At 41.4% G+C, this 25,310-nt stretch overlaps 2 protein-coding genes across 8 annotated transcripts; one reads left to right on the forward strand and one right to left on the reverse strand.

Annotated features, from left to right (window-relative positions):
- The first annotated feature begins 217 nt into the window (after positions 1-217).
- Positions 218-22,515, forward strand: LOC135114854 (endoribonuclease Dcr-1-like). 2 transcript variants are annotated; one of them, XM_064031018.1, is made up of 23 exons: positions 218-344; positions 2,328-2,434; positions 4,125-4,300; positions 4,667-4,832; positions 5,204-5,329; positions 5,652-5,809; positions 6,336-6,580; positions 7,167-7,293; positions 7,470-9,327; positions 9,566-9,696; positions 9,810-9,896; positions 10,047-10,191; positions 10,355-10,497; positions 10,700-10,841; positions 11,207-11,428; positions 11,766-11,945; positions 12,194-12,407; positions 12,561-12,730; positions 12,932-13,122; positions 13,287-13,528; positions 13,665-15,761; positions 15,921-16,141; positions 16,282-22,515. In XM_064031018.1, exons 2-23 carry the CDS (start codon positions 2,432-2,434, stop codon positions 16,690-16,692), a joined length of 7,455 nt encoding a protein of 2,484 aa, XP_063887088.1. In that variant the 5' UTR covers positions 218-344; positions 2,328-2,431; the 3' UTR covers positions 16,693-22,515. The 2 variants fall into 2 exon arrangements, with proteins under 2 accessions (XP_063887088.1, XP_063887087.1); XM_064031017.1 differs by lacking the exons at positions 218-344; positions 2,328-2,434 and adding an exon at positions 2,461-3,398.
- Positions 20,493-25,107, reverse strand: LOC135114862 (intraflagellar transport protein 20 homolog). 6 transcript variants are annotated; one of them, XM_064031037.1, is made up of 5 exons: positions 24,750-25,107; positions 23,847-23,982; positions 23,511-23,665; positions 23,216-23,333; positions 20,493-22,956 (listed from the first exon to the last, which is right to left on the reverse strand). In XM_064031037.1, exons 2-4 carry the CDS (start codon positions 23,971-23,973, stop codon positions 23,217-23,219), a joined length of 399 nt encoding a protein of 132 aa, XP_063887107.1. In that variant the 5' UTR covers positions 23,974-23,982; positions 24,750-25,107; the 3' UTR covers positions 20,493-22,956; position 23,216. The 6 variants fall into 6 exon arrangements, with proteins under 6 accessions (XP_063887107.1, XP_063887103.1, XP_063887106.1 ...); XM_064031033.1 differs by having other exon boundaries at positions 23,847-24,007; XM_064031036.1 differs by having other exon boundaries at positions 23,847-24,020.
- Between the last annotated feature and the right edge of the window lie 203 nt (positions 25,108-25,310).

The raw sequence follows: 25,310 nt of genomic DNA on the forward strand, positions 1-25,310 counted from the left end.
ACAAAAAAAGAAAAGATTGACAAACCTACATAAACTAACACAAGCACAAACCACACATTTATAACCACCCATTACCAACCTCCCAAAAAAAGAAGAAAAAAAAAAAAGAAACCAACAGAAAAATAATGAAATAAGAAACGGAGGCCAAAAAATCAACATCCATGCATTAAAAACAACCCAGAATAATTTATCACAACCAAAACAGGAGGAAATATGTAGCAGGAAGAAGGAAGAAGGGAGAAAATAATCATTACTACTCAACCCGGATGTAAGAGAAAGAGAGAGAGAGAGTGAGAGGAGAGGAGGCGCTGTTTGGCCCTAAGACCTGCTGTATTCCCGCTAATGTGAGTCCTTTTTTGCTATTTACAGCCAAAATTCGGCGTTGTTTTGGATATTCATTAAATTATTCCCCTATGCAGTATTAAATAATCCATATTGAAGCTTAGAGAGAGAGCGGGAAGAGGTTAAAATGGAGGGATGTCAGTGACCTCGAGTTGTTCCCTCGCCCTCCTGTGATCCAAATAGAAACAGTACGAGGTCTACTTCCTGATAGTTTGTCGTCTAATCTCACAGGATAGTCGTCAGCGGTGAGGCTTAAGAGGTCAGGTCACTGGATAAGCCTAAAGGGAAGGCTGTGGAGGGTCAGGTCATCATGTGTGTCTGTTTAAGCCTGAGGAGGAGGCTGTGGAGGATCAGGTCATCATGTGAGTCTGTCTAGGTTGAAGGAAAGGCTGTGGAGGGTCAGATCATCATGTGTGTCTAACTAGGGCTGAAGGGAAGGCTGTGGAGGGTCAGGTCATCATGTGTATCTGTTTAGGGCTGAGGGAAAGGCTGTGGAAGGTCAGGTCATCATATGTGTCTGTCTAGGATTGAGGGGAAGGCTGTGGAGGGTCAGGTCATCATGTGCGTCTGTCTAGGGCTGAGAGGGAGGCTGTGGAGGGTCAGGTCATCATGTGTGTCTGTCCAGGGCTGAGGGAAAGGCTGTGGATGGTCAAAAACTCAATTCCCCTATCCATCAGCTTGACACAGCCTTCCAGATGACTATCCCCTCATCTTCAGTGACACTCAACTGTTCCCCTCTTCTACACTGAACACCTTCGGTCTGCCCTTTACTTATAATCTAAATTGGAAAATTCTCCTCTCATCTCTAGCTAAAACAGCTTCTATGTTAGGTGTTCTTAGTCATCTCTGCCAGTCTTCCCCCCCCACCCTCCAGCTGCTAACTCTGTACAGGGGCCTTATCCATCCATGTATGGGGGGGGGTTCCATTCATTCCACTCTTTTTAGACAGAGTGCAATCAAAAACATTCCTTCTTGTAAACTCCTCTAACTGACTGCCTTCAGCTTTGTTGCCATAATGTTGCATCTCTTGCTATCTTCTACCTCTTTTTTCATGCTAATCGCTCTTCTGATCTTGCTAACTGCATGCCTCCCCTCTTCTCGCAGCCTTGCCACACAAGATTTTCTATTTTCACCCCTATTCTGTCCACCTCTCTAATGCAAGAGTTAACCAGTATTCTCATTCATTCATCCCTTTCTCTAGTAAACTCTGGAACTCCCTTCTTGCTCCTGTATTTCTTCCTTCCCATGACTTAACTCTTTCAAGAGGAAACTTTCAAGGCACTCATCCTCCGTCATTTGATTTTTCTTGTTTGGTAATCTCTTTGGGAACTGGCACCCAAGTGGGCTTTTTTCCTAATATTTTTCATCTTCTTGGCTAGTGGCCCTCTTACATGAATTAAAAATACCTAACCTAACCTAATTTAGCCACAAATTGTTAATGAAAAAAAGCCTTACTATCCTGACAGAGCAGCATTTCACTTGTCCTCACCTTACCTTTCTAGCCTTCTGGCAGGCTACACCCTCCTTGGCACCTCACACTCGTGGCTGAACACTGTTCATGTAAAAAAGTCGGGGAATTTTGAATATTTTTCTGAAATAGGGCAATACTCACACGTAATGAGAAGGGCACACACAAGTTACAGAAGACAGAAGACTGGGGCAGTTATAAGATGCTAATAAAGTTCTGTTTTCATATTTCATGAGAAGCCAGTTTAATACTACATTGTAGGAAAAAAATTGTGGTTAATGGGTAAAGTGATGACAAACAATGATATTATGTAGCTATTTAGGAGTCTGTAAACACACAGGACACCCTAAGTGGCTGCTGCAGCAGATACTTAAAATATTCTGCAGAAAGACACACTTGAGTTTTTCTCAGTTGAATTTATGAGTGTAGTCAACTTCGGTAGAAAGGAATTTCATTATAATGAAATTTGTCATACATTTGAAACAGCAATATTGAGTACTTTTCTCTCTCTTTTCAGTGGAGTCAGCCAGGATGCTGTAAAATACAACAGCAACAAAACACAACAAAAGATGTTGCATTCATTTCATTGACCAGTGCTGACCACCAAGCAGACGGTTCATCATGGTGAGTGGTCCTGCTTGCTGAGCTTACACCAACCACACAAAGGCATCATGTACCCAGAGAGGCAACATGATGACAGTAGTGATGTGTATTCACGGTTCTTATTGTACTTTAAAGTGGGGCTGGTTGTCATTTTCATCATTTCTACTACAAGAAGTCTACAAATCTATATACAAGGTGTATATTACCTTTGATTCAGTGTGTTTTCAGATGCAGAAAGAGGGAGAGAGAGAGAGAGAGAGAGAGAGAGAGAGAGAGAGAGAGAGAGAGAGAGAGAGAGAGAGAGAGAGAGAGAGAGAGAGAGAGAGAGAGAGAGAGTGTGTGTGTGTGTGTGTGTGTGTGTGTGTGTCAATGGCTAGCCACAAGTCAGCCAGGTGTAGCCAGCCTTAAGGATCAAGTTACCAAGTTGCCAGCTACTTTCTTTTATGACATCTTATTTATTTAATATATGTACCAATAAGATTATTATATCATGTTATTTATGTCATTTGGGAACAGGGAGCAAGTGAAGATGTCCCTTGATGTACCAGAATAAAGCAGGAATACAGGATTTAGGATATCATGTTTCATTAGGACCAGAAGCAGTGTTGCCAGTTACGCTAAGATTGTGACTCCTTGCTTTAAGACTTCAGAAACTGTCTATGACACATCAGGAAAATACAAAGAAGTGAAGATTGTTCCTGAGATAGCTTATATGTTCTGCTGAGTGCTGTGACGAGGGGGAATAATTGTGACAACCCTTCTACAATCATCATTCTGGCTTTCCATCTGCATGTGATCAAGTGACATGAGGTATCAGTACACCCACAGGTGGATATCAGGTGTGTGTGTGTGTGTGTGTGTGTGTGTGTGTGTGTGTGTGTGTGTAGTGGTCTGGTTTGAGGTGTGTCTCACTTCCCATCTCCTCCCTGAAGGTTGTCCTGCCTTGCTCTGCCTCATCAAAACAGTCATGAGGCGCAAACGCAAGGTATTTCTTGATCTCTTATACATCATTTGTGAGCTGTGCTTGCTTGTGTACCATGGAGAAATACTGGTTAGGTAATATTGCAGCTCAGCACCTAATGCTCGAAAGTTTTGTCTCTGCCAGTTCACTTGAGTAAACTGGAGGTGTTAAGATTGATTGATCATTAACCTGCTGCTCTGGATTCCACTATTTTGCCTATTCCCTTCATCCCATGTACTTGGATCTGATGATGATCTCCACAAAATATAACAACTAACATATTGTCATCAGATTGAGGGAAGAGACTAGCAATGGAAATGATTGTGGCAAGTTGCCAGACCACACTTATACTACAGTAATGGCCAAAGTAAGGCATAAGTTAATCTGCAAACTCAGTGAGCTCCACAGATCTCATTTCTTCATTAGTAACAGAGGAAATTATTGTAATAACTTTCATACCAACTGTTGACCATTTCTTATATGGTATAAGAAATGCATGAAAAGAACTGAAAACTGGTGAACTGTTTTGACAGCATAGAAAGATGTTAGTTCCCAGGTAAAAAAAAAAAAAGAGGAAGAAGAAAAAGAAAAAAAAAACTGACTCACACTTTTGCATTTTCATCACTGAGGCTTATACCTGGTTAAGAGTTTTTCCAATAGTACTACAGTTAGCCAGAGTAAGGCACATGTCAACCTGCAAACTCATATGAGCTTCACAGATATCATTTCCTCATTACTTATTTCCTGCAGATGAACCGGGTACAGCCGGAGAATGTGCACTCCACTATTTTCACCCAGCGGGAGTACCAGGTGGAGCTCGTGGATGCCTGCCTGCGGGAGAACACCATGACCGTCCTGGCCTCCCGCTCCACCCGCACCTTCCTCATCACAATGGTCACGCGAGAGATGGCACACCTCACACGCAGGTGAGCCCCCATCCCACACCTGTCTGTGCTCCATCCTTCATCACTTGTCTCCAGTTCATAATTATACCTGTCTACTTGGCTTCTACTGAATGTGATAGAATATGGCACAAGCAGTATATTATACTGTAATTGTGACTGATACTACAGTTTTTACATTCTCTCTCTCTCTCTCTCTCTCTCTCTCTCTCTCTCTCTCTCTCTCTCTCTCTCTCTCTCTCTCTCTCTCTCTCTCTCTCTCTCTCTCTCTCTCCTTGTACTGTATTTAGTCTTACTTTATTATATCATTCTAGGTGAATGTATATTGTAACTGCTTTCCAGTATTTTATCTTTATGACTCATTCAATCTCTGTACTGTGTTTTGGTCAGTGGGAGGCAGCGCACACTCATCACTGGCTGGTCTGGACCAGGGCTGGTGCGGGTAGGGGAGGCCATCCAGCAAAACACAAACCTCGCTGTCACCACCTACACCGCCCTTGACCAGGTGGACAACTGGCCAGCCTCTCGGTGGGGCCAGTCATTCAGGGAGGCTCAGGTGAGGGTTGCTGCCTAAATGGAAGTGATGGAATGTATAGCACTGTAAAATTTTGATGTATGACCAGTATTATAAATCATTCATATCTTTTTTCTGGTAAACTCAGAAGCTTTCTGTCTGTTTCTTTATTTCCTCCTTCCTATGATGTGAGCTCTTTCAAGAGGGAGGTTTCAAGACACTTATCTAATTTTGGATGATCCATTTTTACCTCTCTTTAAGGGCTGGCACTCTCAATGGGCTTTTTTTTCACACCTTGCTACCCATGACCAGTACCCCTCTTATGTATGTATATATATTTTAATGAGAGGGTGTTTTATATACATGTGTCTATATGTCTATATTTTAATGTAAGGGTGTTGTGGTTGGTGCAGGTGCTGATCATGACCATTGAGGTGCTGGAGCGCGGCATGATGGCTGACGTCCTCCCGTTGGACATGCTCAATCTTCTGGTCATCACTGACGCCCACCGCATGGCCACCTGCCCTACAGTACACAAGGTAATGGAACTTCCTGCTAGGTGAAAATAATGTTTGTGACCAGTACTAATAGTGATGTAGTTTTTGTCTTCTATGTGCGACCAATAGTAATTATTATTAAATAGTAGTTTTTGTCTTCATATATCAGATCTGCCAAACAAGTAAGAGGGTACACAAGGAAAAATTTGTGTGAATTGGTAGCAGTTAAATTAGAAAAAAAACACTGCTACTATACAAAAGTTTCAGTTTCATAGTTAAAGGATCAAATAAGAAAGAGAAGTAAAGATTATTTCACATTTTCTTATACTAATCAGAGTACTATAAGTGAGTACAACCTTTGCAGATCCTGAGCAGCTGTGGTGGGTGTCGTATTCTGGGCATGACGTCCCCGGTGCTGAGCCATGCCTGCTCGCCTCCCCAGCTTGAGTCCTTCCTTAACCACATCCAGCGAGCTTCATCCTGCAGGGTGGACACCGCTTCTGAGATTGTCACTGTCCTGCGGTAAATGCTCCCTCTCCTGTCTTGTCTTGTTTGACCCTTCTAGAATCTGCTGTTATTACATGCCAATGATATTCACTCCTACCCACACCCATCTTGCTCCATTCATGCTTGTTTTCATTACATTTATTCCTCCACCCACACCCTTGTCTGTCACTTTTTCAGAATTACATCAGTCCTCCTAGCTTCTACCCATATCTTTTACCATATTTATCTTTTTCACTCACATTATCTTTCTACACAGTCAAGGATACTTCTCAAGCTGTCTCAGTTTCTCTTCTGAATTATTTACCAATACAATGTTATTTGGGTACCACACACTGCCATCAGCATTCACCGGATTCAGACCTACGCCTGACATTCTCACATTTCCTTACAGCACCACTCATATGTACATTAAGTAATCAAGGAGATATCATGCATGCTTCCTAATACTAATCTTACTCAAGCAGATAATTACCAAAGTATCCTAGTTATAGTCTAAATGCTTAAATAAAAGGCTGGAAATTCATCACTGATCCTTTGACAGATATGTAAATAAACCTTTGGAAAAGATTGTGATGTGTCGGGACCCAAGCCAAGAGGAGCGGTCTGAGGTGGAGATAGAGGTGCGTCGGCTAGTGGATCAGGCTATGGACTTCCTGGGAGAGCACCGTTATGATCTGGTGGAGGTGTATGGACCAGAGTACCAGGAGTTCTGTGATGGCCTGCCTGATCCCAACACTGAGCCCCGACAGATACTCCTTGATTTTCTGGATGTGCTCAATAATTTAGGTGAGACATTGCTGCTGCCTGGGTTATGGTTGTGGATTGCTGCTGGCTTCATCTTCAAACTTAGATCTTTACTTACTTTTTATCTAGTATATTCTGGCTTCCTTGCAAAGGAGTGTAGCTGAGATGGTATGTTCCAGCACACACACACACACACACACACACACACACACACACACACACACACACACACACACACACACACACACACAGCGACTTAATGGTCTGGGATACATGGGACACTAGAGGACATGGAAAGAGGCTGAAGAGGAATGCTTGTAGAAGAGACATCAAAAAGTATAGTTTCCCATATAGAAGTATTGATGTATGGAACAGTCTAGATGAGGAGATAGTAAATGCAGAAAGTATACATCGAATGAAGGCTAAGTTAGATATTAAAAGATATGGAGATGGGACAGCACGAGCATAGCTCTTTTCCCATAAAGCACAACTAGGTAAGTACACACACACTGAAAACCATGTATTGTAACCCAGTTAATCTAATTTAGTGATGCCCATTCCATGGAATTCTGTTGAGATTATTATTTGAGTTGTTTGTTGTGAGTTGCAAGACTGAGTTGTGTTGCAGGGCTGTGGTGTGCTGACAGAGCAGCTTTATATGCATTAGTTGAGGTGGAGAAGTTGAAGAAGAAGACTGCCTATGATCGTCACTACCTCCTGCTGTGTATGATCTTCACTGTCATGGCTCGCATAAGGTGTGTCACTGGACATCACTCTGTACTAACATATTTACTCTGTTTACACAAGCTGGAATACATTTTACCTGATGTTAACAAAAATTGTTTTGTGCTGCTGTTTTTATATTCTTTACTGGAGTTCTGTATGTTTACTTGACATTCATCATTGATCTTGATTAAACATTTACTTGCAGGGCTGTAGTGGAACAAGCATTCGATAAATATTCAGAATTGGATCAAATCTTGAAATTTTCTACACCCAAAGTTCTGCGTTTGGTTGAAGTCCTCCGTCAGGTTCGTCCCCTAAACTTTGTAGATCCTCGCAAGAGAAGAGACAAGACTGAAAACACTGAGAGCTTGAAGGGAGGAGCTCAAGTTGAAGGATCAGAGAGTCAAGCTGTTGAGGCCACAGCTGACCCTGAACACTCTGAAGTGTCTGTGGTGCTTGCTGTGTCTGATGGAGCTACATCACCAGAAAACTCTGGCACAGATTATAAAAATCAAGATGATAATGAGGAGAAAGAAAAATATTCACCTGAAAACTCACTCTGCCCATTAGATTCTACTCAGATTGGCAAGAACAAGGTCTTAGCTACAAAGAATTGTATGAATGATACTAGAGAAATCATTCAAGAAAGTAGTGAGACTGGTACTAAATCTGATGATGATATGGTAGACCAAATTGTTCATAAAACTGCAAATAAGAAGAGTTTGTGCAATGGTTGTGCTTTTGAGGAGGACTCATGTCCCCCTAACATTATGGACATGGCCTCTCCTAGCAAACCCTCCAGCAAGCAGTCAAAGATATGTGCAAATACAGAAGCACCAGAGACTGTGTCAGAATGTCATTCCAATGGATGGAGTTCTCAGGATGTCAGTCTGGATTCGTGTGACTGTAAGCCAAGTATTTCTATATGTTCAGGAAAGAGTGAAAAGGGAGTGAATTCTGAGGAAGAATGTGTCAACTGTCAACATAGTGTGGCAAGAGAGTGTCTCCACAATGGAGAGGTGGAGGAGGTGTGTCGAGAGCCAAGCAAAGTACAAATTCATCCAGATGTTACACAGAACTGTTGCAATATCTCTGAATCTGTAGTCACTAAGAAAGCTGGAGATGGATCAACTTTAGAAGAGGATTTATGTAGGCTTAGTGTTAGGGAATCCTCATTTAGAATTGGCTGTGAAATTGAAAATCCTATAAACTGTGATGTAAGCAATGGAACTATGAGTGCCAAAAGCCACCTGTATGATGCTGCCAAGGTACACAATAGTATAAGTGCTCCGCTATGCAATGGATACCAGAGTGGCAGTGAGGAGAGCTTGCCATCCTTGAGAATCTCTGAAGGGGGTCTTGACAACAAGCTTAACAGCCACAACAACCAAGAGGAGTCAACATCCTCCATTCAGGGTGAGGAGGAGCAATGCCTGGAGCAGTCACATTCAGTACAAAGCAATCTGTGTGATGAGGAAGTCCAGCCCAATGAAAGAGTTCCCCTCACCAGTGCTCATTCCACTACCTCTCAACCAGCCAGTAAAGTGGCTGATGTCCCAGCAACTCTTCCTGAGGTCACCACAGCCCCTGGTGAGGGTGCTGAGGATACTAGAGGTCATACTGAGGCTAGAGAAGTCATCACAGACCATAATGAGGCCAGTGAAACCACTGCAGACCCTAATGAGGCCAGTGAAGCCCATAAAGACACTGCTGAAGATAATGAAGCCACCACAGGCCCTGCTGAAGGTAATGAAGCCATTGCAAGCCCTGCTGAGGCCAGTGAAGCTATGCCACAATCTGCTCAAAGTAACTCAAGTGCACCTAGCAAAGATGTGGACAGCACTGTCTCTCCAACACCTGCTGTTTCCTCTGAGGCAGCAGCCATGGCGGACACCTTGGCCCTGCTGCTCCCTGGTGGTGGTGGGGGCAAGGGTGGCAGGAAGCGGCGTGACGAGGTAAAGGAAAAGGTCAAGGTGCACAACCCAGACGACCCAGACTCAGTGTGCGGTCTCATTTTTGTGCATCACCGGAACATTGCCAAGATCATCTACCGCCTCCTCAAGGTGAATGTGTCTCCATGCCTTGGCATCAAGTTTTTCATATGTAATCATAAGGAAATAATTTGGGATTAGGATATAACAATTCCTTGGTATTCATATTCATATTTTGATTGCTTTGATTTTGAACTCCATTCCCTATTCAGCAGAGGAGTTGATGCAAAGACAATACATGTTAAATATGAGATACCAACTTACACAATCACAGTCCCACCACTTATTCATGCTATGATGTATGCTGCAGGAGCTGAGTGACATTGGAGGAGACTTTGCATGGATCTTCCCCCAATACACGGTGGAGGCTCGGGAGAATGTGAAGGATGACCCTCGTGCAGCCGAGGCTGAGCACAAGAAGCAGGAGGAAGTGTTGAGAAGGTGTACCTTTGCTTTCAATCTTATTCATTTTCACACTGAAGGTGCCAAAATTACTTGGATCAACAACTGAATACTTCATGTGTTCTGTTGTCATAAGCATTTATGTTTTGCAGGTTCCGTCATCATGAGTGCAATGTTCTAGTGTCCACACGAGTGCTGGAGGAAGGGATTGATGTACCACAGTGCAACTTGGTCCTGCGGTAAGTGAGGGGGTGATGGCAGGGAGTTGCTGGGAGTGGAAAGAGTGGCCTGAGGAAGAATGAGTTGGAATATACACAGAACATAATACATCGAAAAAGCTCAGTAAGCATGCATCATTTGCATGTACTTATCTGTGTTTCTCCTTGCAGATTTGACCCTCCCCTGGACTATCGTTCGTATGTGCATAGCTGTGGTCGTGCCAGAGGCCAAGACACTTTCTATTTCCACCTGGTAACCAAAGCTCAGGAGAAGGCTTTCCTGCGAGACATGGCTACATACTCAGCCTTCCAGAAGGTAATTCTTGGAGTCCATATTTTGCATTGTTACCTCTATCTACACAAAAAGCCATGTAAATGTGATAGATAGTTTTGTATTATCATTGCTGGATTACTTGCATTACAACTCATGCCACACAAGTATAATAGCAAAGCTGAGAGTCATATGGTTTAAATATCAGGTATTGGTGAGTCGATGCAGCAGTGTAGAGGTGGGCACAGACCAGGAAGTGGATGCAGAGGAAGCCAATGCAGCCTATGCACCATATTTAACCCCTGCCAATGCATCAGTTACCATGGCCTCTTCTATCAGTCTTCTCAACAAGTGAGTATTTGCTGTGGCTGTGGCAGCATTGAGAGAAGGGATTAGGAACTCAAGGGAGCATTTCTTGCTCACTGGAAGTATAAAAATCTAAATAATAGTGAGGTTAGGAACAGCTTTTGGATGCCAGTCAGTGAGAACCTGAGATGTGTTTGAGGTTATACATTATGTAAATTTTTTGCTAACTTGTCATAACAACCATCAGGTATTGTGCTAAGTTGCCCAGTGACACCTTCACACGCCTCACTGCCATGTGGGCGATGGATGAGAGGCAAGAGGAAGGCCTTGTGCTGTACAGCTGTAGGATTATGCTGCCCATCAACTCCCCTCTGAAAGGCACCATCAAGGTGGGTGAGAGCCACAACTTGGTCTCATTGAAGTCACCTCATATCTGTGTCCCTATTCTGATGGCTGTTGTGATTTTCTCCCAGTCATGGCTGCTAGGGACAAGTATCCACTTCATCCTTGACTTCATTCATGCCACTCCAATCCTGTCATTTTGCACCATTCATTTAATGCTTTTATTAGGAAGACTTCCAAAGCATTTACTGTGCTCCTTGTGGCAAAACTACATCACTGCACCACACTGGAGACTTGCTACAGGAAACAAAGTGTATTATATCAGAATAATATATTGTGCATTTGAATAGTGTTTTAAGTAGAAAATTCAACACATCCCATGTAATGAGTGGCATGTTCCTTGCACCAACAGGGTCCGTGGCAGCCCAAGGTTTCCTTGGCCAAGATGGCAGCAGCGTTGGAGTGCTGCCAGCGGCTGCATGAGGTGGGTGAGCTGGATGACCACTTACAGCCAGTGGGCAAGGAGAGCATGCGTCTGGATGACCACCTGTGCCCTCCACCACCTGATGATCAGGTGCCAGAGGGAATGCCCCGCCCTGGCACTACCAAGCGCCGGCAGTACTACTACAAGAAGGTATTTGTCATGTGTCATATTTTCTTAATATTCTCTCTCTCTCTCTCTCTCTCTCTCTCTCTCTCTCTCTCTCTCTCTCTCTCTCTCTCTCTCTCTCTCTCTCTCTCTCTCTCTCTCTCTTTCACACACACACACACACACACACACACACACACACACACACACACACAAAAACACACACACTAAGCATTCCTTCCAAACATGCACTCAAGATTACACACAAACTGACACCCTGTCAGTTCTATTGTCATCAACATTATCATCATACATTATTGTTCATCACTGAAATTAAAAAAATTTGGGTATTGTCATTTAAACATGTTGGTGCTCCTCCCAGGTTGCCAACTGCCTGACTGGGGAGCAGCCCAAGGAGAAGCTACCACTGTTTGTGTACAAGTTGGGCATGGTTCTCACCTGTCCCATCCCTGATGAACAGAACACCCGTGGCCGTAAGATTTATCGTCCAGAAAAATCTTCTCGTTCTTTTGGGATTGTGACCACTAAACCCATTCCTCAGGTGACTAGTTCGTTTACCTTGTGATATAAATATGGTTTAACTAGAGATAGTTTAATTGGTCTGTCAGAATACCAGGTTGAGATTTAACTTAGAGTTGGATAAAGTTTAAATTAATTATATAAATAGAAGTAGGCAGAGCACAATAAAAATAGCAATATGGTATATTTTCAACAAGGAAGTGATGTTGATTAAAGAAAAAAAACAGCATTCCATAATTGTTTACGTGACTTTGAATCATGATTCCTCAGGTGAGTGGGTTTCCGGTCTTCACACGGTCTGGAGAGGTGATGGTGCAGGTAGAGGAGGTAGGCACTAGAGAAAACTTCACCCAGGACCAACTAGCAGCCCTCCAGTACTTCCACAAGTTCTCCTTTACTCATGTCCTGCGATTGGAGAAGTATCCCATTAAATTTGACCCAACTAATGCCAAGACAGCATTTTACATTGTACCACTCAATAAATGTAAGTTGTGCCACACCATCCTTTGCTGTTCTTATTCCACACCACACATTCTCCATCACTCCACAATGCATTATTTTTCCATAACTTGATAAACCAAACCTTTCATGTGCACTACCATCTTTATCCTCTGTAAAACAATCTCATCTCTTTTAGCTGAGGACACAGATAGCATTGATTGGGAGTTCGTGAAGAAAATCCAGGCCGAGGGTGACCCAAGGCCAGTACCGCCCCTTGAGGAGGCTCGCCAGAAGTTTCATTTCCAGCACAGCCTGTATGAGGATGCAGTGGTGATGCCATGGTACAGGAATCAGGACCAGCCTCAGGTACTAAAAGAAATGCTGGTTTTATGAAGTAAATTAATTATACATGATCTTGAAGGAACACAAGATATAATTTTTATGAGAAGAAGTGTGATATAAGTGTTGGATCTGTGAGGAAGACTTGCGAGATATACCAGGAAAATTAAATTGTAAATTTGCCTGTAACATGTTGCAAAATGTTTTATGTATCAATATTCCTTGCAGTACTTCTATGTGGCTGAGATCTGCACTCACCTCAACCCACAAAGTGACTTCCCTGATGCTGGATTTGAGACCTTTGAGAAGTACTACCTCACCAAGTATGGCTTGCAGATCTGCAATCTGAGTCAGCCATTATTGGATGTTGACCACACCTCAGGTCGCCTCAACCTGCTCACCCCAAGACATGTTAACAGGTATACTGTGGACCCAATAATCTGTTATGCATTATAGTGTTTGTTTGTGGTGGTGCATTACAGATGACCATTTTTTATCAGTAGTCTTGCTGTAACTCATCATTATGTGGGATAAGTCAGTTCTTTTTTCCTTGCCTTTATTGTTTGTTATGTATTGATCACAGGAAAGGAGTTGCTCTGCCAACTACTTCAGAGGAGACCAAGAGAGCTAAACGGGAAAACTTACAACAGAAGCAAATCCTGGTACCTGAACTGTGCACTATTCACCCGTTCCCAGCATCCCTGTGGCGTAAGGCTGTGTGTCTGCCCACCATTCTGTACCGCATCAATGCTCTTCTCTTGGCAGACCAGCTCAGGATCTGTGTGGCACAGGAAGTTGGTCTTGGTCTGCAGACACTTGATCCCAGTCAGTTTAGACACTGTTTTTTGAATTTCCTTTATTTCATTGTGATTACTGATAATTCCATCTTCCTGTGATGATATGGATAAATTCAAAGAGATGTTCTGATATTAACTCTATGACATTTGGGTTTGCCTTTCAGGCTTTTCATGGCCACCCTTGGATTTTGGCTGGAGCTTGGCTGATGTGCTGAAGAAGAGCCAAAGCAACCAGGAAACCTCTGAAGTGGACCCAAAGACCAAGGACACCAACACTAGTTCACAGAAGTCAACTAAGAAAACAGAGCCAGTAGAATCAGTCGAGTCCCCGTCTCCCAAGAAGAAGCCAGCCCGCAGTGGCTCCGACATGGAGATAGGCACATGGTCCAATGACATGGCAGTGGATCCTCCTACTCCACCCTTCACTGAAGATGACCTTAATGGATCTGATGAGTTTGAAATTGATACCTTTGACCCTAATGTTGCTCTGCCAGACAATTTGACACTGTTAGATGGCTGCACTGGGGGAGATGATGAAGTAGAGGGAGAGCTTGGAGCTGACTGGGGTACTGGCCTGACAGAACGCCGCACCAAAGGTTCCTCCTCTAAGAGTAATGCTGGGGGAGGAGAAATATTCCGTGTTGGCTCACCTTCCAACTTTGAGATTGATGGCTGGGACATGTTTGGAGGGTCAGGAGGGGCAGGTTATGGGAGCAACTATGGTGGATATGGATCTTATGATGCCTATGGCGGCTATGGAGATTTTGAGGGGCTGGCAGATGACCTTGAAGGTTGCGAATCTGATGTGTCCTCAGACATGGATGATGATGACAAGAGCCAAGCTGACAAGCTATGGGATGAGGAGGCCACTAAAAGACGAGCCAATACAGCTATAGACGATGCTTCTTCTGATGAGGAAGTGGATCTGTGGTGGCCCCAGGAAGAAGAAGAGGTGTGTCTGGCCAAAGAGGAGGAGTTTCAGCAATTGCTGGAAGAAAAGCAGCAGGATTTGTTGCAAGGATCTACTTATCTTTCTGAAAGTACCCCTTTGGTGGTGGAGAAAGCACACCGAAGGCTGGCTGTGGAACAAAATGCTACTGCATCTATAGAGAAGGAGAGTGTAATTGTGGGAAAAGCTACAATACAAGGCTGTGAAATGCTATCTTCAAAGTGCTGTGATAATGCTCAACAATCTACCTCACCTAAAACTGCGATTGTGAACCGCACTGAAACTCTCTCTCTCACAGAGTTTGACAAAGGTGCTGAAGTTCCTCCATGGAGGAATTCCCCTGATGAATTATCCTTTAGCTTTGATTACCAGCCAGACCTCTTGCATCACCCAGGGCCACCTCCCAGTGTCATCCTCCAAGCACTCACCATGTCCAACGCTAATGATGGAGTTAACCTGGAGCGTCTAGAAACTATTGGAGACTCCTTTCTCAAGTATGCCATCACCACTTTTTTGTACTGCACTTACCCCCACCGTCACGAAGGCAAGCTGAGCTACCTGCGTTCCAAGCAGGTCAGTAACTTGAACCTTTACCGTCTTGGCAAGCGCAAGGGTTTAGGAGAATGCATGGTGGCCACAAAGTTTGAGCCACATGACAACTGGCTGCCCCCTGGCTATTTTGTGCCCCGAGAGCTGGAGGAAGCACTTATTGACTCTGGGGTTCCCGCAGGCCACTGGAACATGGCAGATCTGCCGGGGCTGCATGACCTGGCCAGTGATGAGATCCGCCGGTTGGTACAGGAGCGCTCTGAGCAGATAAAGCGCAGTAAATCAGAACAGGTAACTAGCGACTTGATGGCTACACAAAACCCTCATGACCTGCCCATTTTTATCCCCTACAATTTACTAACTCAACACAGCATCCCTGACAAGAGTATTGCTGATTGTGTTGAGGCTTTGATTGGGGCTTATCTGACTACTTGTGGGCCTCGTGGTGCTCTACTTTTCATGTCCTGGCTTGGCATAAAGGTGCTTCCTTGCAAGTACCAGGAGGACTCTGCCACCTCAGCACCTCAAATCACATATGGTCATTTGGAGCCTCCACAGTCACCACTCCACCAGTGTCCCATCTCCACCACAGACCTGCAGCTGGATCTTCTCCTCAGTGGCTACATGGTTTTTGAGGAGAAGATCGGCTACACTTTCCGGGACCGCTCCTACTTGCTGCAGGCCTTCACTCATGCCTCCTACTACAGGAACCGCCTCACTGACTGTTACCAACGTCTGGAATTCCTTGGAGATGCTGTGTTAGGTGAGTGACATGATCTCATGTCTAGGATTGGCTTGGTAAGAGTGTGATATGTGTAACTATGTGTGTAACTGTATTACTTTTTTTTTTAGTGGAAGAAAGAAGGATCATATTTAAAGATAAGGTAGAACTTTCCTGTTTAACATTTCTCTAATGGTGCAGATTATCTGATAACCCGCCACTTGTATGAGGACAAGAGGCAGCACTCTCCTGGAGCCTTGACCGACCTGCGGTCTGCACTGGTTAACAACACTATCTTTGCTTCACTTGCTGTCAAGTATGACTTCCATAAGTACTTCAGACACTTTTCTCCTGGTCTGGACCGTGTTGTGAGGGACTTTGTCAAGATGCAAGAAGAAAATGGCCACAAAATCAATGAGGAGGTATTTGACTTTTGTTGAAACACTTATTGAACTCAAAAGCCAGTCAGATATGTGTTATTGGCCTTATATTATGCTAGCTCCTACATTATTGCAGAATATGTTCTACCAAAATTATTGTGACACTGGTGGTGTCATTGCAGTACTACTTTATGGAAGAGGATGAGTGTGAGGCAGCAGAAGACATTGAGGTGCCAAAAGCTCTTGGAGATGTGTTTGAAAGTGTGGCTGGGGCCATCTTCCTTGATTCTGGGGGCTCCCTGGATGCTGTGTGGTCGGTCTACTATACCATGATGTGCCGAGAGATTGAGCAGTTTAGCGGCGTGGTTCCCAAGTCGCCCATCCGAGAACTGTTGGAAATGGAGCCCGAGACGGCCAAGTTTGGGAAACCAGAGCGCCTGGTGGACGGCAAGGTAAGGGTGTCTGTGGAGATTTTTGGGAAGGGCTCATTCTCAGGTGTGGGACGCAACTATCGCATTGCCAAGTCTACGGCAGCCAAGCGTGCTCTGCGCCACCTCAAGAAGCTGCAGATGATGGCCAACCAAGGCATGTGAAGGAAGGAACCTTCCTAATAAGTTCAAAAGTTGCTTAATGTGACAGCCCAGTGTTTGATACTGTTTCCAGTGACTCAAAGCTTAGTGAATCCCAACACTACCATTAGCTTTTTATATCTTTATAAGGAAATGTGTGTGTACGTGTGTGTTTGTGTATTTGTGTGTGTGTGTGTGTGTGTGTGTGTGTGTGTGTGTGTGTGTGTGTGTGTGTGTGTGTGTGTAGAATTTGTATTTGCAGAATTGCTGGGAAATGTGGCAGTGGTCATGATATTGTTGTCTCCTTATTGTTTATATATTTTTTTTGTTTTATCATGACTTTAAATATTTTAATTGGATTAGTATTCAGTATTAGTTGTAGGTAACAGATTCTATATCACATTGAGTCAATGTATGAATATCCAAAGAGTACAAAAAGCATAACGTGCTGGTGAGGATTCTGCACAGGATGTGCAAACAGTGCCACAGTAAAGTGCAATTGTCATTTGCTTAATCATTTATATTATGCCTCAGTTTTTCGTTATTTGCTTCTCTGTGTGGGTATAAAAGCAGAACCAATTTTCAAAACATTCAGGCTGAGGCACACACACCCCACAGCCATGTTCTAGGTGCATTCATTACATTACCTAGATAAAACCATCTTAGCCCACAGCAAAACCCAGAAACGTTCTATTTACTTAACATGGAGAATGGTGTAGTGGGCCACACTAATACCAGGAATAACTGTACTTTATTGTAACTATTTTGAGGGATGAGATGGGACTGTCCATCCTCTCTCCCATCACTTAAGACTGGTGATAGCTTGAAGGAGGCAAGATTGAATGGGTGGCTGATGGGTGGAAGCTGAAGATAATCAGCACAGAACCTGTTGTCACTGTAGGTATGAAGCTCCATCAGGAGGTATGTCAGCTGTGTGGCACCTTGCACCCCTCCTGACCCACTGTCACACCTGTGCCGCCATTTTGCTGTGATGATTTACCTGACACTAAGTTCAAATTTAAGTCTGATGTTTTAGTATTGACATACTGCTTGGTATTTTATGTGCAAAACTGTTTATTGTTAAATTCAAATCAATTTAATTAAGTATCACGAGCTAACCATAAATATTAAGTTAATATATACAGCCTAAATTTTAAGTTGTTTCATAGTAAGCGACAAAAAACTGCCATGGTTTAGATTATAACTGAGGTGCCCCATGTTTGAGGGAGCTCACAGACCAGGTCATAAGAAAAAAGGAGCTTTGACCTTTTAGACTTTTGGCTGGGATGCACCTTCTAGCATGGGACACCTCATACTGCATATACCTGGAATTATTCATATTTAGCATTGGAAACATGTGGTGTCCTAAGCTGCAGCTAACACTTGGGTACTGAACTCCACTCTCCTTGTTGCATCCTCTCATCCTCCACCTGTGCTCCACCCTTGAGGTCTGTGTTGTCATGGATCTAGTGGTCATCTACCTCTGCTTTAGTCTGTATCTTGCAAGCTGATTATGTTACTGTATGTAAGTGAGTGTATGAATCATTACAACACGCAGGGAGATGGTATTCAGTGGTTGTTGTTTTAAGTACTAATGAGATTTATGGCACCATATGTTGACCAGAAAATAGTTTTACCTGAGTATCACTTAAGTATTCATACCTACTTTGTTTTCTTCACTACTTTTGTTTTGTTGTTTGATTAAGGGAAATCTGTATGCATGTAGTATGTTGGACTGGATTCTTAAGTTGCCTACACCAACTTTGACATTGGATGCAGCTGAAAGGGTCTCCATTCACTCATCATCCCTGTTACACTACTCACTTAACTGAAAATGTTTTAACTTGCTATGCACTTATTATTATTATTATTATTATTATTATTATTATTATTATTATTATTATTATTATTATTATTATTATTATTATTATTATTATTATTAATTTATTTATATTTTTTGATGCATGTGGCGATTTGGGTGGCATCTACTAAAAGCAGAACATAGGATTGCAATGATTCTTGTGTCTTACAGGTATACTAAAGAATGTTTTGCTCAGCAGCCCTTCTTCCTCAATTATCATGTCAACTTTATTTCTATATAGCTTCATGCTACCTCAAAATATGCTTGTGATTGCTGAAATTACAAGAAAAAAAAACAGTAAACTCTCAGTTTTCAGAACTTGTTATGAGAAGCTGGAAAATACTTGATTGTGTATTCTTATCATAATAAGCTGATGTGCAATAAAAGAATATGGAAGTGTAATCTTACACTGAAACAGAGGTGATAGTTTACAATCACAGCATTACCATACAAATGACAGCTACTGAATGTAAAGTTTAAAATGCCAGAACAGTGTCACTGAAATAAGTTGGTGTATGTGAACCTTTGAGCCTTCAGATATGTTTAGAGATATATCTAAATCCAGCTTTCAGTGTGGAAATGAAGATATCAAAAAGTTTATCTAAACCTGCCCATATTTATTAGGGAGATGTTCAGCATATATCTGTGCTAGCAGTGCTTCATATTGCATACTGCTTGCAATGATGTGAATATGATAGATATCTGCTTCCTGTATAACTCTGAACTTTTAACTTAAAGAAGGAAAACTGTAATCATGTGTGTCTGCTGATAAAAGTGGATGGTGAATAGAAGTTTTGTTCACATTCTCCATTTGGAATAAGAAGGCTGATAAAGGTTTTTGTTCTTACAGGCAGGTATCCACACATATACAGTGTCATGCTATATAATGAAAAAGCTACATAAGAAGGATCAGCCATATCTCTTGATTTTCAAGAACCATGTAGCTGTGAAGGTTCTCCAAAGTTATGTTTTGTTGGACATCAGAGAGGAATGATAAATTAATCCAAAACATTCCTGACCGTTAATTGATTAAGAAATTTTTTTTTTCTATTTTGCATTCTGATAGAAGGAAAGAGTAGACATCCAGGTTATCAGATATATGAGTCAGAAGAAAGTGTGAATAGTGATGTGAGTGGAATACTTTCATGACAAGCAAGGGAGTGAAACATTCAGCAGCTGATTGCCTACCTCTAAATATTCAACAGCTGCTTGCTTACATGTACACAATCAACAGCTGATCGCCTACATGTAAACATTCAACAGCTGGTGGAAAAACTGCCATCATGAAAGCTGTGCATGACCTTCATAGACTTGATCACCCTGGTGCTCCTCAGTGCCTTCTGTATAAGTCATGTCATCACCTTGATATTGCTTGCATGGTTCTACTTGCAGCTCACGCACTAACTTTTCATTGCCTCAGCAACCTGCTAATTATTGTTTTAAGACACAGTACTACCAGGATAGAATATGGTTAACAGTGAGCATACAAAACTTGTTTCATTGATAGTGACATATGTGTAAATCAGTTTTAGATTGTTTAAGTGGATAGTACACAAGTATTATTTGTTAAATTATGAAATTATGAAGTTTTCCATTGAACAAGTTGAGTTTAATGTCTTAATTAATTAATTTATTTATTTGTTTTATTTATTTTTTTTTTTTGCCATACTAAGGAACTGTTTGTGTTGAAATGTTCACTATTCATAACGTGTTCAACATCAGCAGTCATTTGACAATCATGTTTGTGTGATGCTCACCGTACATGATATACATCTTAACTATATCTTCAAAGTACAAAATAATTTGCAACAAAAAAATGTCGTAAAAAGTGAATTGTTTTGTCCATAGCTCATTACCATGAATATTTGGTGAAAGTTATTTATTATATAAATAAACTGGCAATTGGGAGTTTACTGTTCATCTCTCTCACACTGTTATTAAAATGCAGTTTTTATCAAAATACTTTGAGGGACATGTATTTTATTGAAAGTGATAGATGAAGCATTTTAGATCAGTTTTATGTTTTGTACAGGAGTAATTTTGTAAGACCGTGAATCATGACACAAGTGGTAAGGAAACCCTCACTTTTACTCATTTTGTGCATGTGCCATCCAGAAATTATCAAGTTTACTCAAGAACTGCAAAGGGAAAATTGAAAGGCATGTGTTTGTCAGGGCTGCCAGTTAATTGTGTAAATTTTGTTCTGCAGATTGCCATGCATGCTTGTAAAATTCAGTGGATTGGCCAAGTTTTCTGGATGAATGTGGATGTTGTCTGTAAACTTGGATCTTTGGATATGAATTCTCCTAGTCAAAATATGATCCAAGTTGTGTTGTGAACAAGGGCTTAGATAGGTACAAGGTGAAGTTAGGTAAGCCATTTTTACCAGTGCCATTGCAGGATGTTTGAGCTAGGTGTGAGTGCCTCCCTGCTTACTGCATGGGAGGCATTCGCAGCTAGCAGCCTCTCATGTGATCATTTCCTGCACTGGTGCTCATCCATTTACTAATAAGTGACTTTTGTAAGTTTGTGAAAAATTAGCTTTGCTTAGCCATAGACATATGGAAGATGCCACACTGAGGAAGTCACCCTCTCTCTCTTGGTGCTGGGATATCTTGGCATTTGTAAATGAAGCAGATGTCTAGTTAGCAAGTCAAGTTGAGAAATTGTGTAGTGTCTGTCCTCAGTGTGGTAACAAGGAGCACCGACTGGGAAGGAGTTGAAGCCTGGCATCCATGCCACCAGAGGAAGTAGAGCTTTTCCAGCATTACCTCTGTGGTAGGGAGACTTGGCTTCAAGACTCAGCTTCAGTTTAGCTTCAGTGTTGTCAGCATTAGGGGTCATGTGTGTTAATGTTAAGTGATCTCAGTGTGCTGATGTGTTTTTCATATTTTGTAGACTAAGGCTTCAACTTTGTAAGAAAAACAACCATGTAATTTATAGCTAGAAACCTTACTGTTGACAAGTGGCACCTGCTTGATAGAGGCTCACATTGGCTTACTCAGACATTTACCTATTAATGGATTAGTAAGCCTTTATTGGAATTAAGAAAAATTCATGTTCATAATTTAAGATACAGTACATTTAAGATCTCTCAGATAAGATTAATTAGCTCTATTTATATTAAATGTGAGGCAACAGAAGATTGAATTTAAAGTTTTAATTATTTCAGAACATGGTGACAGATTCTGATCATAAAATTTGTGCCACTTCAACTTTAGATTTTTTTTTTTTTTGACACCTTTTGTCCCTTTTGGTGCAAATTTTGTTTGTTCTTGCATGGCAATGTTTCACAATAGTTTATTTGAGTACAATTAATGTTTTGATACAATAAAAGTAATAGTTTCAAGTGTGTATTCATTGTGTATTGGAGTGTGCCATGTTTCACCATGTAACTGTTTTGTTAATAGCCTGAAACAAATTCTGATGTACACAACTCTACATTAATGGCTTGGTAAACATTAGCTTGAATATATCAGTATTTAAGAAACCTCTCAGATTTAATTATTCCATAAGAGTTTAAAAAGACTGCCAGCTGTATAAGCAGTTATCAGAAATTACCATAAGGTGGTTGCAAAAGAGTTTGAAATCTGCATCATGATTTTTCCATGAAAGATGTCAGAGGGAAATTACTTTTTAATTTTACTGACTTGTATGTACACATGCATGATGAATATAAGTTGATAATCTAAAATTATGTCAGAATGTCCTTGAAGCTTTTATCTGGTTGCACACATTTGTACTTTTAATGTATGAACAAAGCATTTTCATGCAGGATGCCACTTGATCACAAATTTGGTATGTAGGTTGAATCTGTCTTGTCTCTGAGGAGTTATTCAATTTTATAAATCTGCTCAACATGACTTGTCAGCCATAACTAATCAAGTCACACCTGAAAGGGACTTATGCACCAAGTTTTGTTAGTCTTTATTTATGTCACAGCATATGTAAGTTTTAATAATCCTGGCACAAAATAAAACTTGACATAACAGACAAGTTTTATTTTCACACCATCTGAAACCTAGTCATGTACAATGATTCTACATAAAAGAAAAGAAAATACTACAGCATGAAAGACAAATTTCAAACAAATTGATATGTAAAACAGATAAATACTATATAAATATATATGTAAATAAGTAATATATATTAATAGTTACTAACATAAAAGTTGTGTCTGTGTGAAGGTATATAGTACTTTATTGGACGGCACCTCAATTTTACTTGACTAGTTATGATATCACCAGAGTAAATGGATGAACATGGTAGTATCTAGTAAAACCGGACAACTGGACAGAGAGAGAGAGAGAGAGAGCCATGAACAAGTGCAAGTGAAGACTCCTGTAGTGACCTCTGTGAGGAAGTTTCCACAAGCAGTTGTCAGTGAAGACTAGACTGGACGCACATAAGCAGCAGCTTATACTGTCCTGAAAAGACATGTATGATAAGCAAAACCAACCAAAATAGCTGCAAGAAGACACTATAAAAATAGATTTTCATATAGAAACACAGAAACAAACAACTTGAACACAAGTAATCCAAGCAAGAAATATTCATGAATTTAAAACCAGTCTGGATAAGAGATGTGGAGATGGGATGGTGTGAATATAAATCACTAGGTAAATAAGCACTATGTCACTATGTACATATATATGTAAGTACACTCAAGACTTACAAATCACTTACATTATTTTCTTAAAACAAATTGCTCTATGAATTCTAGTTGATCAGCCTCTGTGCGACGGAGTGATTCATACTGCACACGCAGGCGCTCCAGCTCCAGTTTTTTCTCTCCTATCAGCGCCTGCATAAGGAAAGATATAAGAAAGGATAACATTTAATGTTGTGTGCCTGAACACACAAGTCTTTTACATTCAATGCTTGAAGAAAACTTTCTTGTACTAATATTTGAACTAAAGTCACTAGAAATTTCTTGTATCATATAATAAATCTTTACTTAAATTTCCAAAAAAAAACATACCAGAAGCTGCTGTTCCTTGGCCTCTCGCTGCTTGCTCATGCTTTTGATTAAGTTCCTGGCACCAATTACTCTCATTTTCTCTGATTCAACAGCCTCACTCATTGTGTCGGCAACTTGAATGAAGTGGTCTGCCCGTTCGTGGAATTCCCTAATTTCTGAAAAAAAGGAAATTGATCCAGCATGTAAAAGAAACCATAATGGTAACCTGTTCAATTTCCAACTGCAAAGCAGAAAGATTCATCTTCATCTTTTAATACTGCCAGATATTGATACAGAAAAGGATGGATGCTGATACACCTAATGAGAAAGAACATAAGAGAAAGGAGGAGTGCTTACTGTCTACAAACTCTTTACACTCATCCTTGAGTTCAGCAGTTTGTTGTGCCACCTCTGGCTCCAACACACGGATCTTGTTCAGCTCATCAATGTACAGACCTGCCGCTGCCAGGGACTCATCTGCCATCCTGCTTCACTGTGAGTATGCTATCAGTCTCGAGCTGAGGGAGAACACTGGCCTGTATTCAGAAATGCTCTACTCTCTCACCACAATTATTTTCAAAAGTTACAGAGATGATTAGGTGGGTTCTCAAGAATGCTTCTCCTGTTGATAATGTACAAAACTTGTTAATCTGTTACCTGAATCATAGAATCACTCATAAAAACATGTATAGCCTCAATAAGATCATTTTGAAAGTAGTGGAGGTGTGAGCAGAAGTGTTCCAGAATATGGGGTGTTAGCACAATGGTGAGCAAGAAAATAGCTTTGTCCACTACTGCAAGGTGAACATAATTTTGGGCAAATACCAGGATTTAAAAAAAATAACATTCTTAGATCAAGCAAAACTGCATAATTTTGGTTAAGATTTGGCAAACTGAACAGCTATTAAGTTAAATAATCTACTTGTGATCTAAAAATAATTTGTAATGATGTTACTGTCACAAATAAGCAAGATGTAGGTGCTTTCTTTGAATATACTCTTCTTTGTAGTAGGTAGCTTTGACACCTCTCTCAAATAAGGCACTACAGTGACCGAAGAAAGCAGTATATATGGTCTTGGATGACTATTTAGGGAAGCTTTCTCTTGCCTTATGTTCTTGTTCCTGATGTAAACTTGATGGATTTGGAGGAAAATCTCTAATTTACTCTCTTATTTGTAGTAGCTTTGACATCTCTCAAATATAGCACTAGACTAAAGGCAGTGTATAGTCTTACGAGTATTTAGGGGAGCTTTTCCTTGCCTCATGTATTTGATGGGTGTGAAGGGAGCCTTGTCTTCCCTCTTGTCCTCGTTGGGGACTTGAATGTAGTGCCACAGTCGCGAGTGCCACTGTGCTAGACTGACACCACACGCGTCAGCTCTTACTTTTGTGTTGTTATTCTAGTCCTCGTTGGGAATTTGCTGGGTAAGGTAGCACTATGGAGATATTATTGAGGTATTTCTTATAATACACAGCCTCGTGTCGCAGCCTCGGGTCCCAGGAGGATGCTGAACGACGATGTGCTGTGCTGGTACCAGACAAATCAGCTGATTGAATCCTAGACTCTTCCCTCTTCGTCCTGTCACTTGCGGAAAACGCGCCCGTGTAATAAGCGCCTCTGGAATGTAAGCAATCAGGTACGCAACTATAGTATATAAAACTTTTTGCCTTGCCAGTATCCTTATGAAAATGTGCAGATCCAATTAAAATTTATTTCTTTCACAGAATGATTTTATACATCAATACCTTTATACATGCGCATACATCATCATTATAAGAATATCAATGTTGATGCTGTAAAATAAGGATAGTAATAATGAA

The sequence above is a fragment of the Scylla paramamosain genome, chromosome 28, assembly GCF_035594125.1.
Source record: "Scylla paramamosain isolate STU-SP2022 chromosome 28, ASM3559412v1, whole genome shotgun sequence".
In the NCBI taxonomy this organism is placed as follows: domain Eukaryota; kingdom Metazoa; phylum Arthropoda; class Malacostraca; order Decapoda; family Portunidae; genus Scylla; species Scylla paramamosain.

What these genes read in the sequence shown, in the direction of transcription:
- LOC135114862 (XM_064031037.1), bottom strand. Translation starts at nt 23,973, where the DNA reads ATGGCAGATGAGTCCCTGGCAGCGGCAGGTCTGTACATTGATGAGCTG. An exon ending in GTGTAAAGAGTTTGTAGACA is followed by an intron (nt 23,666 to 23,846) that starts GTAAGCACTCCT and finishes CCTTTTTTTCAG; the next exon opens with AAATTAGGGAATTCCACGAA. An exon ending in CCAAGGAACAGCAGCTTCTG is followed by an intron (nt 23,334 to 23,510) that starts GTATGTTTTTTT and finishes TTCCTTATGCAG; the next exon opens with GCGCTGATAGGAGAGAAAAA.
- LOC135114854 (XM_064031017.1), top strand. Translation starts at nt 3,219, where the DNA reads ATGAGGTATCAGTACACCCACAGGTGGATATCAGGTGTGTGTGTGTGT. An exon ending in GGCAGTACTACTACAAGAAG is followed by an intron (nt 11,429 to 11,765) that starts GTATTTGTCATG and finishes TGCTCCTCCCAG; the next exon opens with GTTGCCAACTGCCTGACTGG. An exon ending in CCACTAAACCCATTCCTCAG is followed by an intron (nt 11,946 to 12,193) that starts GTGACTAGTTCG and finishes ATGATTCCTCAG; the next exon opens with GTGAGTGGGTTTCCGGTCTT.